Below are 18,519 nucleotides of genomic sequence, written 5' to 3'. Positions count from 1 at the left end.
CAGCTGGTGGGTCTAATATACATTCACAAATATGGTGATGATATTTATACAATTATTACAGTATTGCATAACAGTAAATCTTCTATTTTTTGGTGTGAATAAAAATTCATTATGTGAATAAAAAATCAAAATGGAATTTATTTGTAAAGCCTCAAAACATAACTAATGAACAGAGGAAATGTTAGTTTAGTGCCAGGAATGCCTACATTGTTCATTCTGGACCCTATTTTGAAATTGGAATATTTTGAACTTTGTGTTAAATTGGCCAAATTAACAATTTCCGATCACTTTATTTTGTAGTTGAAACAGTTGACTTGGCAATTTCTTGTGCTCAATCGATAGAATAGAAGTAATACTAGTGAAATAGCTAAGAATTTGGTTGACTGGAATAATGTAATTGGCCTAAAATGGGAGTCAAAGTCGGCAAAATCGCCGATTCGTAAATATCGCTGACACATCAAAATTCGCGAGAGCATAATTTCGTCAATTTTCCACCAAATTTCGTACTTTTTGTTTTATTACCTTCACAAAAAGATTCTCTACGATTTCATAAGAAAAAATAACAAATTTTTTTTTTGAAAATTCTTGGACACTGGTGCGTGACTCCAGATTTGGGCCTTGGACCCTGAAAGGGTTAAGAAATGATGGAGAATCTTTTCCCGATGGTAATGGTACCAAAAGTACGAAATTTTATTGAAAAATTACAGAATTATGCTCCCCGCGAAGTTAGCGATCTCAGCGATGTACACGCGTCGGCAATTTCGCCGACTTTGAGCCCTATTTTTGGCCAATTCCATTGTTCCAGTTGACCAAACTCATAGCTATTTCTTTAGAACTCTATTTTTTCTATCAATTGAGTACAAGAAACCTCCCATTTGCCGATTTCAACTACCCAATAAAGTGGTCAGAAATTGGCAGTTTGGCCAATTTCATGCAAATTATAAAAAAATGCCGATTTCAAAATAGGGTCCAGAATAAACAATGCAGACATTCTTGGCACCATAATAACATATGCTCTGCTCATTAGTCATGTCTCCAGGCCCCTCTTATATTACTCTTGCTTTCTATTTTGATTTTTTATTCACACAAAAAATAAAAGATTTACTGTTATGCAGACTACTACATTATTGTAAAAATGGTATAAATAATATCAGTGCACTAGTGAAAGAATATTAGACTCCCAGTTGACGTGTGTTGGACGTGTGGTGTGATTTGCTAACTCTTGAATATTGTTAAAAATCAAACATTTCCGCTACTTTGAGCTTAATTTCAAGGTCGTTTTCATCGTGAAACTAATCAAAATCATCTCTGTTTCAGTAATATGTTTTCCATTCTATCAAATTGACCAAGAAAATAAGAATACAACCATAAATACTATAGGAAAATACACCTCAAAGTTGGCATTTTAATCCAAGAGCACAAAGTTTTTTCTCATTATTCACTGTATGCTGCAAGTTTTTTTATATAGTGCACACTGACCACACAGACCCATTCTCTCACATGTGGACCTACCAGCTTTCTCCTGCTTGATTTGAAGCCGCTAGAATTGTTGAGCATATATACGTCTGAAACACTGGCTCATGAGATGTATATATTTGGCCAAAACAGTCAAAGGGTTAAAAATATTTCCATGTTTACTCTGAGAAATATGCAAGATTTTTTATATGAAACAGTGGCCTTATCAGCACAGTTAAACATCCATAATGCCCATGTTTTCACAGTACCTTGTATATTAAAATCTTGAGTAGAGTACACACTGAGACTTGTGCTCATCACTGCAACACAGCTAGGAGATTCACAGTGACACAGGAAGGCCCAGCTTATACAACAGTTAGGTATTGGATACTGCTGTAAAGTGAAACATAGCCTTTTTTCACTTTGAAGTGCTTATAAAAGCCTGGTAACATGTTTACAGTATCATATATTATCTGAGCAATAGAGCTAGGCCTAACAAATGATATGTATGCAGTACACACATTACTTACCTTGAAATATTTTTGTCCTTAGTTTATAGTGAGTGGTGAATTTATTTATTGTAGGAAGTTTGAATAAATGAAGACTGGGTTTAATTGAAAACTGCTGCATTAGCGAAACGCCATAATACATAGCCCGCCTGTAGTCAGTGTTGAGGGATAGTGACAGCACATGAAAAAACACTTTTTTTTTTATTATAACTGAGAGTTCACTTCTCAGCAATTAGCCACCCCTTTGCGGTATTTTCATATGGTTTTTATGGTTGTATTCTCTTTTTTTTTGGTCTTACTTGATAGAATCGAAGACATATTACAGAAATAGATGTGATTTTGATTGCTTTAACAACGAAAAGTACCTTGAGAAATGTTCGATTGCTTGGCTATGTTCAAGAGCAAACAAATGACAACACTGTCCATTTCAGTATGCATTCGTGAATGGGTTGACATTATTTATACAATTATTGCAATAAGGCATAACAGGAAATCTTATATATATTTTTTGTGTGAATAAAAATTACAAATTATTTATATTGTAGTAATAATAATAATAATAATAATAATAATAATAATATGTATAATAATACTGATGGGATCATGACAGAAATGTTAAAAGCAGGGGGGGATATAGTGTTGGAGTGGTTGGTACTTTTGTTTAATAAATGTATGAAAGAGGGGAAGGTACCTAGGGATTGGCGGAGAGCATGTATAGTCCCTTTATATAAAGGGAAAGGGGACAAAAGAGATTGTAAAAATTATAGAGGAATAAGTTTACTGAGTATACCAGGAAAAGTATATGGAAGGGTTATAATTGAAAGAATTAGAGGTAAGACAGAATGTAGGATTGCGGATGAGCAAGGAGGTTTCAGAGTGGGTAGGGGATGTGTAGATCAAGTGTTTACATTGAAGCATATATATGAACAGTATTTAGATGAAGGTAGGGAAGTTTTTATTGCATTTATGGATTTAGAAAAGGCATATGATAGAGTGGATAGAGGAGCAATGTGGCAGATGTTGCAAGTACATGTATATGGAATAGGTGGTAAGTTACTAAATGCTGTAAAGAGTTTTTATGAGGATAGTGAGGCTCAGGTTAGGGTGTGTAGAAGAGAGGGAGAATACTTCCCGGTAAAAGTAGGTCTTAGACAGGGATGTGTAATGTCACCATGGTTGTTTAATATATTTATAGATGGGGTTGTAAAAGAAGTAAATGCTAGGGTGTTCGGGAGAGGGTTGGGATTAAATTATGGGTAATCAAATTCAAAATGGGAATTGACACAGTTACTTTTTGCTGATGATACTGTGCTTATGGGAGATTCTAAAGAAAAATTGCAAAGGTTAGTGGATGAGTTTGGGAATGTGTGTAAAGGTAGAAAGTTGAAAGTGAACATAGAAAAAAGTATCAAAAAAGGGTATCAAATGATTTAGATAAAGAAAAATTGGATATCAAATTGGGGAGGAGGAATATGGAAGAAGTGAATGTTTTCAGATACTTGGGAGTTGACATGTTGGCGGATGGATTTATGAAGGATGAGGTTAATCATAGAATTGACGAGGGAAAAAAGGTGAGTGGTGCGTTGAGGTATATGTGGAGTCAAAAAACGTTATCTATGGAGGCAACGAAGGGAATGTATGAAAGTATAGCAGTACCAACACTCTTATATGGATGTGAAGCTTGGGTGGTAAATGCAACAGCGAGGAGACGGTTGGAGGCAGTGGAGATGTCCTGTCTAAGGGCAATGTGTGGTGTAAATATTATGCAGAAAATTCGGAGTGTGGAAATTAGGAAAAGGTGTGGAGTTAATAAAAGCATTAGTCAGAGGGCAGAAGAGGGGTTGTTGAGGTGGTTTGGTCATTTCGAGAGAATGGATCAAGGTAGAATGACATGGAAAGCATATAAATCTATAGGGGAAGGAAGGAGGAGTAGGGGTTGTCCTCGAAAGGGTTGGAGAGAGGGGGTAAAGGAGGTTTTGTGGGCGAGGGGCTTGGACTTCCAGCAAGCGTGCGTGAGCGTCTTAGATAGGAGTGAATGGAGACGAATGGTATTTGGGACCTGACGATCTGTTGGAGTGTGAGCAGGGTAATATTTAGTGAAGGGATTCAGGGAAACCGGTTATTTTCATATAGTCTGACTTGAGTCCTGGAAATGGGAAGTACAATGCCTGCACTTTAAAGGAGGGGTTTGGGATATTGGCAGTTTGGAGGGGTATGTTGTGTATCTTTATACGTATATGCTTCTAAACTGTTATATTCTGAGCACCTCTGCAAAAACAGTGATAATTTGTGAGTGTGGTGAAGGTGTTGAATGATGATGAAAGTATTTTCTTTTTGGGGATTTTCTTTCTTTTTTTGGGTCACCCTGCCTCGGTGGGAGACGGCCGACTTGTTGAAAAAAAACAAAATAATAATAGTATAATAGGAGGAAGCAAGCAGCCAGGGAAATGGCACGGCTGGCAATACTAGGAGAGGCAAGTGTCGGTCATGCTTACAGCTTCGTTGTCTCAACTCTAATGGTTTCCTCCGCAAACACGGTAGTTGCCCTGGTTCAGGATGTCCTCCTGTGGAAAGTGATGATCCAGAGCCACCTCAGGCACCTGAACCCACTCCAACAGATCTCATCTCATCAGACAATCTCTTGGAAGCAATTAAAGCAACAGGTATGAGGACATTCACACATATTCCCAAAGCAGCCCGTCCTTACACAGCTGGGAAACTTACAGACCTCCTGAAAAAAGTAAATGATGGTTCCACTATCTTAAATGCTCCACTAACCATCAAGGCATGGCACAACTTGCTACTTTTTGGCAGTGTCTGCTTAGCTGTGCCGGAAAGAAGGGGAAAGAGGCTAGCCTCAATGATAATTAAATCCTTAAGAGATTTTCCTAGAGTTGATAACCTCATTCGCCTTCCCCGTAAGCACAAAAAAGGGAGAGGCAGAACCCCCACTCACTCTACTGACAGTGAAAAAAGTCAGAGTCCAGGTGAGCAAGAAAATTGAAGAGGGCAACACAGTGGGGGCAATCAGAATTATTACCAGTGAAGATACAGTTGCTCCCAGGGATGCTGACACGGCTGAAGCACTTAGAGGAAAACACCCTGCCAGGGAAACCAGTAGCACCAACAGTTCCAACACCTCTGTCCCCACTATGGAACCATTGATTGTGGAAGACTCAGACATTTACAGAGCAATAATGTCGTTCCCATCTGGCTCTGCTGGGGGTTACACTGGAATAAGGCCACAGCATTTAAAGGAAATGGTTAATCCAGTTATTGGGGAAATTGCAGAGACACTGCTTTCAGAGATCACAAGGTTCGTCAACAATTCCTTGGCTGGTCTGATTCCTGATGAAATTAGACCTTTCTTTTTTGGTGCAACACTTTGTGCACTTAAAAAGAAGGATGGAGGAATTCGGCCAATTGCAGTAGGCAACACATTACGCCACCTCGTATCCAAAGCTGCTGTCCGAAGTATTCGTGCACAGGCAGCCATGATGATTCAACCAAACCAGCTTGGCTTTGAGGTCTCTCAAGGAAGTGAAGCAGCGGTTCATGCAACAAGGGCATATATCAACAACCTGCCTGAGGACAATGCAGTGGTAAATTAGATTTCAAGAATGCATTCAATCTCCTGAAAAGAGACGTGATATTAGCAGCAGTACAAGAACATTTCTCTGGTCTCTTCCCTTTTGTTTCAGCTGGGTATAGCAAGGAATCGATGCTTCTCTTTGGAGAGCATGAAATCACATCATCGTACGGTGTCCAACAAGGAGATCCTCTTGCACCATTTCTCTTCTGTATAGCAGTTAGGGAAATCACAGTGTTACAAAAAACGCGATTCTAAAAGCTTAGAGATCTTCAGTGAATACTAGAAAGGACTGCCCTTCTAGCATCCAGCCTGTTACTGGGTTTTCGTAACAAGTAGTCAGTATCCTTGTCCAATTATCCATTATAAATCAGTATTATTCAATAGTGCTTTAGGATTACAACTGGTAGGCTACTAACTAGAGAAATTAAAATTTAATAAATTTATTAAGTAGTAAGTTGTCTAGAGGTATATTATCAAATTAAATTAATTACAGCAATCAAAATAAAATCAATCTCTCGAGTTCAATATTATTGTGCTGAAAGCACATATCACATTTATAATTCTTAAGTACCGTCAGGTACATTAACATTTAATAAGATATTACAAATATGTACAAGTGTGTGTATGCGTATAAGTGCTCTTAAGTAGTTAGCTGTGTCTCAAGACTCGAATTAGACTTAAACAAGTGACTGACAAAGTCCTCAAATAAACTAACTTCTTGACCGACTGGCAACCCGAACAGTCTGCTTGAACGACAAAGAATGCTAAGCCCAATAGCAATGCAATATCAAGCGACTGCGACACAGAATCAGGAACTGGGAAATAATATAACGACACTAAGTAGGGACCATCAGCAGATCCTCCACAAAAGTTACAAAACTCCCATAATACTGAATCTTTGTTCAGCATAGATAAAACTGTGACTGTGACAATACACAGGAACCAGTACAAAATTAGGTCAGAAGCTATAGCTAAGGACCTGAGATACTCAGAGTGTCTATGTGACACACAACCTCAGTACAACGTCGAAAATCACTAAGTCTTTATAATGTTCTGTGAACAAAGTTCTACAGAACTAACAAGAATAATGAGACAGACAATCTGTCCAACCAGCAAGCGAGTCTCCAGCAGACTGAATACTTTTTGAGAGATGAGGACACCCCCCCCTCGATCACGTGATAGCTACGTGGACAACTGCAGCTCAGAAGCCGGCAGTATAACGAGCGACAAGCGATAATTACAGTAGTTTGACAATCAAGCCTAACTGAGCACATTTTATACACATCCTAACAACATAAGCTAAATAACAATATAACAGTCAAATAATAATATAAAGTCATACATTTACGATTTAGCTATTATCGCAAATATAAGCAATATAAAATTAAATGAAAAGGTAATATACATTATATATATACATAATAATCATTGTAACCCATTCAGGGGTTGCAACACCCCCCCAACACGACAGAGGGTCGCACTAGGAGTTGCATGTTGTTTTTCACATCATTTCTGGTTACTCATATCAATATTATTATCAAAATAAATATTAGTCTCTTGTGCCAAGCACCTCTACAATTTCACAGCGTCCGTCACTAGGATATGCCCCTAGGTACTAGGGCAGTACACAGTATCGTATCTCTTCATACTCGTGGTTATATACATCAGTGTAGAGACAGGATAGCGCTGACAAGGAGGGCACGTTGAGGCTCGATCATAGTAGAGGAGACTGCATTCCACTCTTAAGTAGTGGTTGTGGAATGCGAGGCAGTATGAACATCTGAGTATGAAACAGCTTAAGGTGTGTAGTGAGGGGGGGGGGGTCTGCGGCAAGACAGTGTTGCGTCACGCAGTACATCACCCGCACCACACTACTCACTCAACACTCAGCTTGTCTCCTCCTCACACAACATTACTGTGAATATATAAATATAATAATTAGACATGACATGAGTATATATAGTTAATATGGGCTGGAGGGATTAAGTTACTTTACTGAATTTGACATAGCAAGTAACAAAACGTATTTGGGCATAAAGTTACGTTAATTTAATGTAACTGATAATTATTAAGGACGTGACAGAGCGTCAGCAATTACATTACAATGACCACTTATGTGTTTTATGCTAATAGAATAAGGTTGGATTCTGAGGGCCCACCTCATGATCCTAGCATTTTTACTCTTCATGGTGTTTATATAGGTGAGTGGATTGTGGTCTGAAAAAACGTTAATTTTAAATGGGGAAGTGCCCAAATACACGTCAAAATGTTCCAAGGACACCACAAGAGCTAGAGCCTTTTTCTCAATAGTGGCATAATTTTTCTGGTGTCGTTTAAGCTTAGATGAATAGTAACATATAGGATGGAGAATATCAGTGGATGTTGACTGTTGGAGCAGCACAGCACCCACTGCATAGCCACTCGCATCTATATGTAAAAAGAAGGGAAGATTGAAATTAGGACTCTTCAACACAGGAGCAGAGGATAGCAAGCGCTTCAACCTTTTGAACGAGTCTGAACAATCTCTAGTCCAGGTGAACTGAACTTTGCTACTAGTAAGCTCAGTGAGAGGAGCTGCAATCTGAGAAAAGTTTGGACAGAACCTGCGATAATATCCTGCCATACCCAGGAATCTCTGTACTCCTTTCCTATCCTGTGGCACTGGAAATTCAGAAATTGCACGAACCTTAGCCTCAATAGGAGCAACCCCACCTTGGCCGATACAAAAACCTAGATAGGTAATCTTGGCTTGACCAAAACTACATTTAGCTAAGTTAACAGTGAAGTTGTAGTGCGCCAGTCTCTCAAACAATGCTCTGAGACGCGTCAAGTGCTGTTCCCACTCGTCACTGTACACCACTAAGTCGTCAAGGTAGGCTTCTACTCCTTCTAAGTTGTGAGTCAACTCGTTCATTATACGTTGGAATGAAGAAGCCGCGTTACATAGGCCGAAGGGGGTGACGAGGTAGTTAAACAATCCATCTTGAACAGTAAAAGCAGATATTTCTTGAGCACGTTCAGTAAGCGGGACTTGATAATAGCCTCGTAAGAGATCTAAACGGCTGACAAACTGGGCTCCTGACACACGGTCAATAAGGTCGTCAATGCGAGGTAGAGGATAACCATCAGGCGAGGTGACAGAGTTCACTTTCCTGTAATCAGTGCACATCCTGAAACTACCGTCAGGTTTAGGCACTAAAATACAGGGAGATGCCCATGGACTTTTACTGCGTTCAATAAGTCCGTGAGATAACAGAAAATCAACCTCTTCTCTCAATGCTTTATGCTTTGTTGGACTCATCCTATATGGTGATTGCTTAATGGGTGATGCTCCCTGTACATCAACGTCATGTACACCCAGAGTACAATGTTTAGGAACATCACTGAACAATTCAGGGAAATGCAAAATCATGTTTTTAACATCACCAGCTTTATCAATCTCAAGGTTACTAAGAAAATCGTCTAGTGACTGTAGAGTCACAGAATTTTCTAAACGCACCTCTATACCTCTAGAGATGTCAGGTAGACTGACGTTTTCTTCCTCTGTCCTAGGAAGAATAGAAGTAGTAGGTAGAGGACTAGCGTAGTATATCTTAAGCTGGTTAACATGGTACACATGATCAGATTTCTTTTTCCCAGGCGTACGTACCAAATAATTTACGTCGCTAAGCTTTTTCACTACTTCCAGGGGACCATCATACCTGGCTTGTAGAGCATGACCTGGTACTAATTTCCGAGCCATCACCTTATCTCCTGCTTTAAAAGAACGAGAGACAGCACGCTTGTCATAATGTTGCTTCATTCTAGCTTGGGCTGAAACTAGGTTTTTCGAAGCTAGCTCTCTAGCGGCTGTCAAATGTTGCTGCATTAATGAAGGTGAAGTACTCAATGATGGATTTGATTTTCCTGTCCACACGTCTTTTAACACTGCGAGAGGACCACGCACTTGGTGTCCGAATATTAGTTCAAACGGACTAAACCCGAGACTTTCTTGCTCACTTTCTCTCATAGCGAACAGAAGAAAAGGTATACCCTCATCCCAGTCTCTAGAAAAATGCTCACAATAAGCTCTCATCATAGACTTCAATGTCTGATGAAATCTCTCTAGAGCACCTTGTGACTGTGGATGATAACTGGTTGAAAGTACAGACTTTATTCCTAGGTGGGATAATGCTTCTCGAAAGATCTTAGAAGTGAAATTAGATCCCTGATCTGATTGTATCTCTCGTGGCAATCCAACCTGGGAGAAAAATTTCATCAACGCTCTCACAATAGCACGAGCATTAATTTTTCTCATAGGAATAGCTTCGGGATAGCGTGTTGCAGCGTCCATAATAGTAAATAAGTATTGGTTTCCTAGTTTGGTTCTAGGCAAAGGACCAACACAATCAATAATAAGACGTGAGAATGGTTCACCATGCACGGTGATAGGAATGAGAGGCGCAGGTGGAGGTGTGTGCGCTGGCTTGCCTGTCACTTGACACACGTGGCAACGTCGCACATGATCAGCTACTGTTTCCTTCATCTTTGGCCAAGTAAAATGTTTTGCCAGTTTACCGAGTGTCTTCTTGACACCCAAATGTCCTCCTATGGGACTATTGTGAGCAAAATCAATGGCTTGTTCACGAAATGTAACTGGTAACACAACTAGATTCTTGACTGTGGTAGAAACACTATCAGCTGACAACTTACATGTATTTTTCTCCATCAGTACACCGTTACTATAGTAGTAACAATTATCGAGATCCTTTGCTTCACTCTCAGTAACTGCTATATCTCTCAGTCTTTCCAGTGACTGATCAACAAACTGATCCTTGATTAAATCATCATGAGTAAGAAATTTAACGTCAGTTGTGTCCTGACTAGGTTGATGACCGGGGGGAGTCAGTGTTAATGACCCGGGGCGCAGAGCGTCACTAAACAACATATTCAACCCCAAATCATTGTCATCCACTAATTCAACAGGCGACAAGGATGGTTGTTGAATCTTTGACATAGCTCTAGTAATTGCGCTGAGAGGAAATAAAATAGGTTTCTCTCTACAAGCTTCAATGGCATAATTATCATCAGTGTTATTATCAATCACAAGTGGTTCTTTACATATACCAGCATGAAGGATATCGTTCCCTATCAACAAGTCCACTGACCTGATGGGAAATACACCACTGGATATACCCACTGAAATATAACCAGTATAATAGCTTGTTTCAATATAAACTTTGTGCAGAGGCACTTTTATAACAGCCCCTCCATAGGCTTCTAACAATACATCTATCTTGCAATAGGTATCGTCAGTTATGGGCAGTACATCTTCTCTTAATAACGTGAGATAACTGCCAGTGTCTCTGAAAGAAATTATCTCAGTTAGATGTGATTCGTCAAATCCTACTTTATCTCTCGAAAAGTAAGGACTCATTGCTGAACGAATCTTTTCGTCAGATACACTTTCTGACGCTAGTCATCTATCCTGAGTAACATTATCTAAAACAGTAGGATAAGAGGAATTGCTAGGATTTTGGTGCCTTTGTTGCTCGGAAGAGGATACGACTTGAGTGGGGGCGCCAGCCGCACGACTGTTTCTCGTATCTCTTTCTAACTTATAGCAATACTCTCTAGTATGTCCTTTTCTGTTACAATATGCACATTTAACTTTCTTCTTCTCGATATCAGATTTCTGTCTAGCCACAGAGACAGATTCAGGATCGTGAGTTTTCCTGGTAAAGGTACGAGAAGTTACAGTAGCAGGTACATCAGGCCGGCAATGAGCAGCTGATTTAGGTTGCCAACTTCTAGGACAATCTTTAGTTACCTTGTTTCTGTGTGTTTTAATACGTACAAGTTTGTGAGAAATTTCGTAATTGTCTGCTAATGCTGCAGTTTCCAGAATATCTGAGGTAGTATGATCGATCAGATATTCTTGTATGTCAGCAGACATACAGTTGTTAAATTCTTCATGTAGTAACAACTGAACAAGGCTGCCGTAGTTGTTACACTTGGCAGCTCTACACCACCTCTCAAAAGCAACTTTTTTCTCACGAGCAAACTCTACACAAGTTTGATCTTGTCGTCGTTGTAACGTACGAAATGCTCTTTGATAACTTACAGGTAACAAGTTATATGTCTCTAGAATAGTTTGTTTGACAGCGTCATAACTAATGTACTTAGCAAATGGTAAAGCAGCCGTACAAGTTTGAGCTCTTCCCGTCAAAGCTGTATGAAGCAATGTTGCCCAGTGCTTACGTGGCCAGTTCATAGCACGAGCCTGGTTCTCAAACACATCAAAATATGTGTCTAAGTCACTTTCAAAAAACTTAGGAACCATGGATGCAGCTTTCTGCACATTAAATGTGTCCTGTGATCTATCAGTCTGTTGTCTTAACAGACGAACATTTTCTCTCTGGAAATCTTCTTCGTTCAATTTCCTCTGTGCCTCTATTTGTGCAGTCTGCAACATAAGGAGGCGTTCAAACCTCTCAAACTGTTCCTGAGAGATAGGACCAGTGGGTAATGGAGGAGTAGGGAAATTAACATGGTCTGGACGGTCCTTAGGTCGGACACTTGGTCCAGCCGTCTCTAGAGTGTCTAGATCTGGTCTAGGATAAGTAAATACAGGTGTAGTATACACTGTACTAGTATTAGGCTGTGTCATACTACCAGCTATACTCTGTACTATAGTGTCAGTGAAGGAAGGAGCGAGCGAGAACTGAGCTACACTAGGCTCAGACACGAGGCTCACTACTGCTCTAGTTGCTCTTTCATCAACTTCAAATAGAGCCATATTTCCTAATTGTGACACTAGACTTTCTGAATCTGAATCATAATCAGACATCTCTGTATGAGCAGGAAACAATATATCTTTAATTAATGCTCTGACAGTTTCTGCGGTGTAATTCCTGTTATACGTCACACCGAGATATTGGGCTACTTGCCAACACGTCTGAAGTTTTAATGTACTTAACTCAGACAAAGTCAGAGTATCAATTAACTGTTTCACTTTGGCATACATCACGAAAATAATTGTACTACGAGAGAGTGATTATGGGAAACTATAATCCTAATAGGAATTTTAGTGTTAGTTGTCTTAGAGTTAGAACTCATAAACAGTATTTCCATCTCCTTGGATCAAGAGACTCAGTCAAGTACATACATCCACCTGGTATGTCGTACAAGACTAAACTCAAAGTCTTCAGATTAGGAAAGTACTCAAAAGTGTTTGATCATAGAAGTACTAGTATGTCAAACTGGACAATTTCTCCAACACCTTGGATCAAGAGCATCCCGGACGGGCCCCCATTTGTTACAAAAAACGCGATTCTAAAAGCTTAGAGATCTCCAGTGAATACTAGAAAGGACTGCCCTTCTAGCATCCAGCCTGTTACTGGGTTTTCGTAACAAGTAGTCAGTATCCTTGTCCAATTATCCATTATAAATCAGTATTATTCAATAGTGCTTTAGGATTACAACTGGTAGGCTACTAACTAGAGAAATTAAAATTTAATAAATTTATTAAGTAGTAAGTTGTCTAGAGGTATATTATCAAATTAAATTAATTACAGCAATCAAAATAAAATCAATCTCTCGAGTTCAATATTATTGTGCTGAAAGCACATATCACATTTATAATTCTTAAGTACCGTCAGGTACATTAACATTTAATAAGATATTACAAATATGTACAAGTGTGTGTATGCGTATAAGTGCTCTTAAGTAGTTAGCTGTGTCTCAAGACTCGAATTAGACTTAAACAAGTGACTGACAAAGTCCTCAAATAAACTAACTTCTTGACCGACTGGCAACCCGAACAGTCTGCTTGAACGACAAAGAATGCTAAGCCCAATAGCAATGCAATATCAAGCGACTGCGACACAGAATCAGGAACTGGGAAATAATATAACGACACTAAGTAGGGACCATCAGCAGATCCTCCACAAAAGTTACAAAACTCCCATAATACTGAATCTTTGTTCAGCATAGATAAAACTGTGACTGTGACAATACACAGGAACCAGTACAAAATTAGGTCAGAAGCTATAGCTAAGGACCTGAGATACTCAGAGTGTCTATGTGACACACAACCTCAGTACAACGTCGAAAATCACTAAGTCTTTACAATGTTCTGTGAACAAAGTTCTACAGAACTAACAAGAATAGTGAGACAGACAATCTGTCCAACCAGCAAGCGAGTCTCCAGCAGACTGAATACTTTTCGAGAGGTGAGGACACCCCCCCCCCTCGATCACGTGATAGCTACGTGGACAACTGCAGCTCAGAAGCCGGCAGTATAACAAGCGACAAGCGATAATTACAGTAGTTTGACAATCAAGCCTAACTGAGCACATTTTATACACATCCTAACAACATAAGCTAAATAACAATATAACAGTCAAATAATAATATAAAGTCATACATTTACGATTTAGCTATTATTGCAAATATAAGCAATATAAAATTAAATGAAAAGGTAATATACATTATATATATACATAATAATCATTGTAACCCATTCAGGGGTTGCAACACACAGTCAGACTGACCAGCGAGCCAAACATCTGGTTCCTAGATGATGGCACACTAGCAGGTACAAAGGAGTCCCTCCTACATGACCTTACACAGGTAATGACACGGGGACAGGAAATGGGTCTCATCCTGAATCCATCCAAACGTGAAATCATCTCAGTCAGTCAACAAGTGATAAATGCAGTGAGATCAAAACTACCAGGAGCAGCAGTCATTGCCCCCACAAATAGTGTCTTGCTAGGAGCACCTCTGGGAAGCAATGCCATTGACACAATTCTCAGGAAGAAATTGGAAGAGTTAAGGAGAATGGAACAACGAATAGGCAATCTGGACACCCACGATGCCTTGTACCTTCTCACAAAGTGCTCGAGTCTGCCCAGGTTGACATATTTCCTAAGATGTGCACCTTCATATGATAACCCTATACAGCACGAATATGACAGTATTCTGAGGCAGATTTTCACGAAAGTTCTTAACCTTACTCTAGAAGACGGGCAGTGGAACCAAGCTACACTTCCAGTCAGACTAGGAGGCATTGGTGTCTGCAAGTAATCACAGATTGCGTTACCTGCTTTTCTGTCCTCGTGTATTGCATCCAGAGAGCTTGTAGCAGCGATTCTCCCTGAACATCTTAGGGACAAGATTGGAGTCCAGGACCAAAAATTCATTGACGGAGCAGTGATCTGGGATAATCTAACGGGCTCTGAAACCAGACCTGCTCCCCCCAACAACTACAAACAATCGCACTGGGATGGTTCAATAATGGAAAATATAGCCTCAACAATGCTTCAAAGTGTCAGGGAAGGATAGAGCCCGCCTCCTGGCAGTGAGAGCCCCTCATGCTGGGGACTTTCTGTTGGCTGTTCCCAACTCCAGCCTTGGCACACGCCTCGACCCACAGACCATCCGCATCGGTGTTGCCCTTCGACTTGCCGCCCCTATTCTCGCCGAACACAGGTGTATTTGTGGCAGTGAAGCAGCAGACCGATTCGGGTACCATGGTCTTGTGTGCCATAAATCCGAGGGAAAGAATGCAAAACATGAGGAGGTTAATAACATTATCAAGAGGAGCCTCACAACAGCTGGATGCCCAGCAGTAAGAGAGCCACCCCAACTATGCAGATCTGATGGCAGCCAGAAGCATCCAGATGGTATCACCCTTCAAGCCTGGACAGATGGGAAGCAGGTGGTGTGGGACTATACATGTGCATCTACCTTGGCTGATACCTATCTCCCATACACCAGGGAGGAAGGAGGGGCAGCTGCCAGCTTCAGGGAGTCCCAAAAGTCTAGAAAATATGGAGAACTTGCCCATCATTATATGTTTGTTCCCATAGGCTCAGAGACCCTTGGCTCATGGGGAAAGAGTGCATCTGAATTCCTTAAAGAGCTGGGAAAAAGACTCATCAGGGTAACTAGGGATCCCAGGGCAGCTAGTTTTCTGTTCCAGCGGCTCAGTGCGGCTGTTCAAAGGGGTAATGCCTGCTGTATTTTGGGCACACGCCCCAGCTCTGAGGAGCTGGATGAGATTTTCGCCTTATAATCGGTGATACACACGTAACAGCATGTACCTTATATGCCACCTTTATATCAACAATGTATCTCTCAAATCTTCTGTACCATATTATGTAATAAAATATACCTATTGGTAAAAAAGAATGAAAAGATGGGGTGGTAGGAGAAATGGAATATTCAAACGGCTTTAGGAAGAAATCCAAATATTCTTCATTGAAGCCTTTTTATCCACTTCTCCGAGGCTATGGGTCCCACAATTTACATCAGAGGTGGACCCCATCATATAATATAATACAATAATAATATAATACAATAATAATAATAATAATAATATATATATAATAATACATATATAATAATAATGTACTACATCGTAATAATTATAATAATAGACGGCTTCAAAAGGCCGTCACTAGATAGCAGTGTTTACCACAACAAAGAGGGAGCGGTTGTGGCCGCCTCCACCTGTTACATAATGACATATTTTATTCATGCTAGAGTATATATCAGGTTTCTGCATCATTTATATTGTTTATTATTTCTTATTGGATGAACTGTGATAGATAAATAAGCTGTAGAGTTGATGATAGTGAAATATTCAAGGAGTATTTTGTCCTGTCTCCAGACGAACACTGACTTCAATGCCGTGATATTACAGGATTGATACTGAAGGGGTTAAGCCATGTGTGTCATAAGAGGCAACTAAAATGCAAGGAGCAAGGGGCTAGTAACCCCTTCTGCATAAATTACTAAATTTATACAGGCTGTCTACCACCTACCTTGGTGGTAGACAGCCGATATGGTAAAAAAAACTGAGAACTAAATCTAAGTATGAAAACTTAATAAATAATAGTGTACAAAATAATATAAAATTTCATTGTGTCCTGTATCATCTAAAGAATGATTATTTTATTTTCATATAGGAAGAGCAGTATGCACGGTGGATGGCTGCTATGCGATTGGCATCTAAAGGCAAATCCCTGGCTGACTCAACATATGACAGTGAAGTTAAGTCTATCTTGGCCTTCCTGTCTATGCAGCACCCTGCTCCTGCCCCGGTTCTTAACCCAGAGAGTCTGGACATCCAACCAGAACACTACTTGGCTCCACGATTTGTGCGACGCATCCGAGGAAAGGTCAGCGCTTTTCAAATACGTGTATGTTGTACATGGGTGTGTCATGGAATTTGAATTGCATGTATGCAAAACAACTAAATAATATGTGTATTTTGGATACTAAAAAAAAGATTGTATTCACCCTCAAATTGATGTGATAAAAGTATAGAATAATAATAATAGAGGGTAAGATCTATGTCTTCTTCTTTCTTCTTTCAATAAACTGGCCATATCCCACTGAGGCAGGGTGGCCCAAAAAAAGAAAGAAAAAATCTTCTCTCTTTAACTTTAGGAATGTATACAGGAGAATGGGTTACTATCCCCATGCTCCTGGGATTTTAGTCATCTCTTACAACACGCATGGCTTATGGAGGAAGAATTCTGTTCCACTTGCCCATGGAGATAAGTGGAAATAAACAAGAACAAGAACTAGTAAGAAAATAGAAGAAAACCCAGAGGAGTGTGTGTGTATATATGAATATGCTTGTACAGTGGACCCCTGTCTTACGATATTATTTCATTCCAGAAGTATGTTCAGGTGCCATTACTGACCGAATTTGCTTCCATAAGGAATATTGTGAATTAGATTAGTCCATTTCAGACCCCCAAACATACACGTACAAACACACTTACATAAATACACATACATAATTGGTCGCATTGGGAGCTGATCGTAAACCGGGGGTCCACTGTATATGCAAGTGTAGTGTGACCTAAGTGTAAGTAGAAGTAGCAAGATGTACCTGAAATCTTGCATGTTTATGAGACAGAAAAAGACACCAGCTATCCTACCATCATATAAAACAATTACAGGCTTCCATTTCACACTCACTTGGCAGGACGTTAGTACCTTCCTGGGCAGTTGCTGTCTACCACCCTACTACCTAGAACTAAATAAATATCATGAGAAAAGCTTTTCAAGGCTCTTGGCATGTTATTATTGTTGGGTTAAGGGTTGTGATGGCCTCAGGGCTGTTGTCTCTCTCACTGCTGTGAAACTAACTACCAGAATGCTTTTGCAAATGTAAGCTATTTAATACATATTAATAAATGTATTACAATAAACCTAGGTAGCCTCTGTGGGGAAGTGGAACAGAATTCTTCCTCTGTAAGCTGTGTGTTGTAAGAGGCAACTAAAATGCTGGGAGGAAAGGGCTAGTAACCCGTTCTTCTGTATACATTACTAAATTTATAAAGAAAAACTTTTGTTTTTCTCTTTAGGTCTCCCTGCCTTGGTGGAATATTGCTGGTTTGATAAAAAAAAAAGCTTAGGTAGTAGGTTAGTAGACAGTAATCACCCATGGAGGTACTACTGCCCTGCCAAGTGAGTGTGAAATAGAAACCTGTAATTGTTTTACATGATGGTAGGATTACTGGTGTCTTCATTTCTGTTTCATAAACATGTGGGATAACAGGTATATCTTGCTACTTCTACTTACTCTTAAGTCACATTACACATGTATATATATTTTTTTTTATTATCACACCGGCCGATTCCCACCAAGGCAGGGTGGCCCGAAAAAGAAAAACTTTCACCATCATTCACTCCATCACTGTCTTGCCAGAAGGGTGCTTTACACTACAGTTTTTAAACTGCAACATTAACACCCCTCCTTCAGAGTGCAGGCACTGTACTTCCCATCTCCAGGACTCAAGTCCGGCCTGCCGGTTTCCCTGAATCCCTTCATAAATGTTACTTTGCTCACACTCCAACAGCACGTCAAGTATTAAAAACCATTTGTCTCCATTCACTCCTATCAAACACGCTCACGCATGCCTGCTGGAAGTCCAAGCCCCTCGCACACAAAACCTCCTT

General features: G+C 39.9%; 1 protein-coding gene across 8 annotated transcripts in view; it reads left to right on the top strand.

Annotated features, from left to right (window-relative positions):
• LOC128704930 (unc-112-related protein) overlaps positions 1-18,519 on the top strand; it is a 452,607-nt gene that overhangs the window by 364,517 nt on the left and 69,571 nt on the right. For all 8 annotated transcript variants that reach the window (XM_070104385.1, XM_070104378.1, XM_070104383.1 and 5 more), the window contains one exon: positions 16,512-16,724. In XM_070104385.1, the coding sequence (XP_069960486.1) occupies positions 16,512-16,724 (213 nt within the window). The remainder of the gene's footprint in view (positions 1-16,511; positions 16,725-18,519) is intronic.

The sequence above is a fragment of the Cherax quadricarinatus genome, chromosome 91 (assembly GCF_038502225.1).
Source record: "Cherax quadricarinatus isolate ZL_2023a chromosome 91, ASM3850222v1, whole genome shotgun sequence".
In the NCBI taxonomy this organism is placed as follows: domain Eukaryota; kingdom Metazoa; phylum Arthropoda; class Malacostraca; order Decapoda; family Parastacidae; genus Cherax; species Cherax quadricarinatus.
This window is presented reverse-complemented; position numbering and strand designations above follow the sequence as displayed.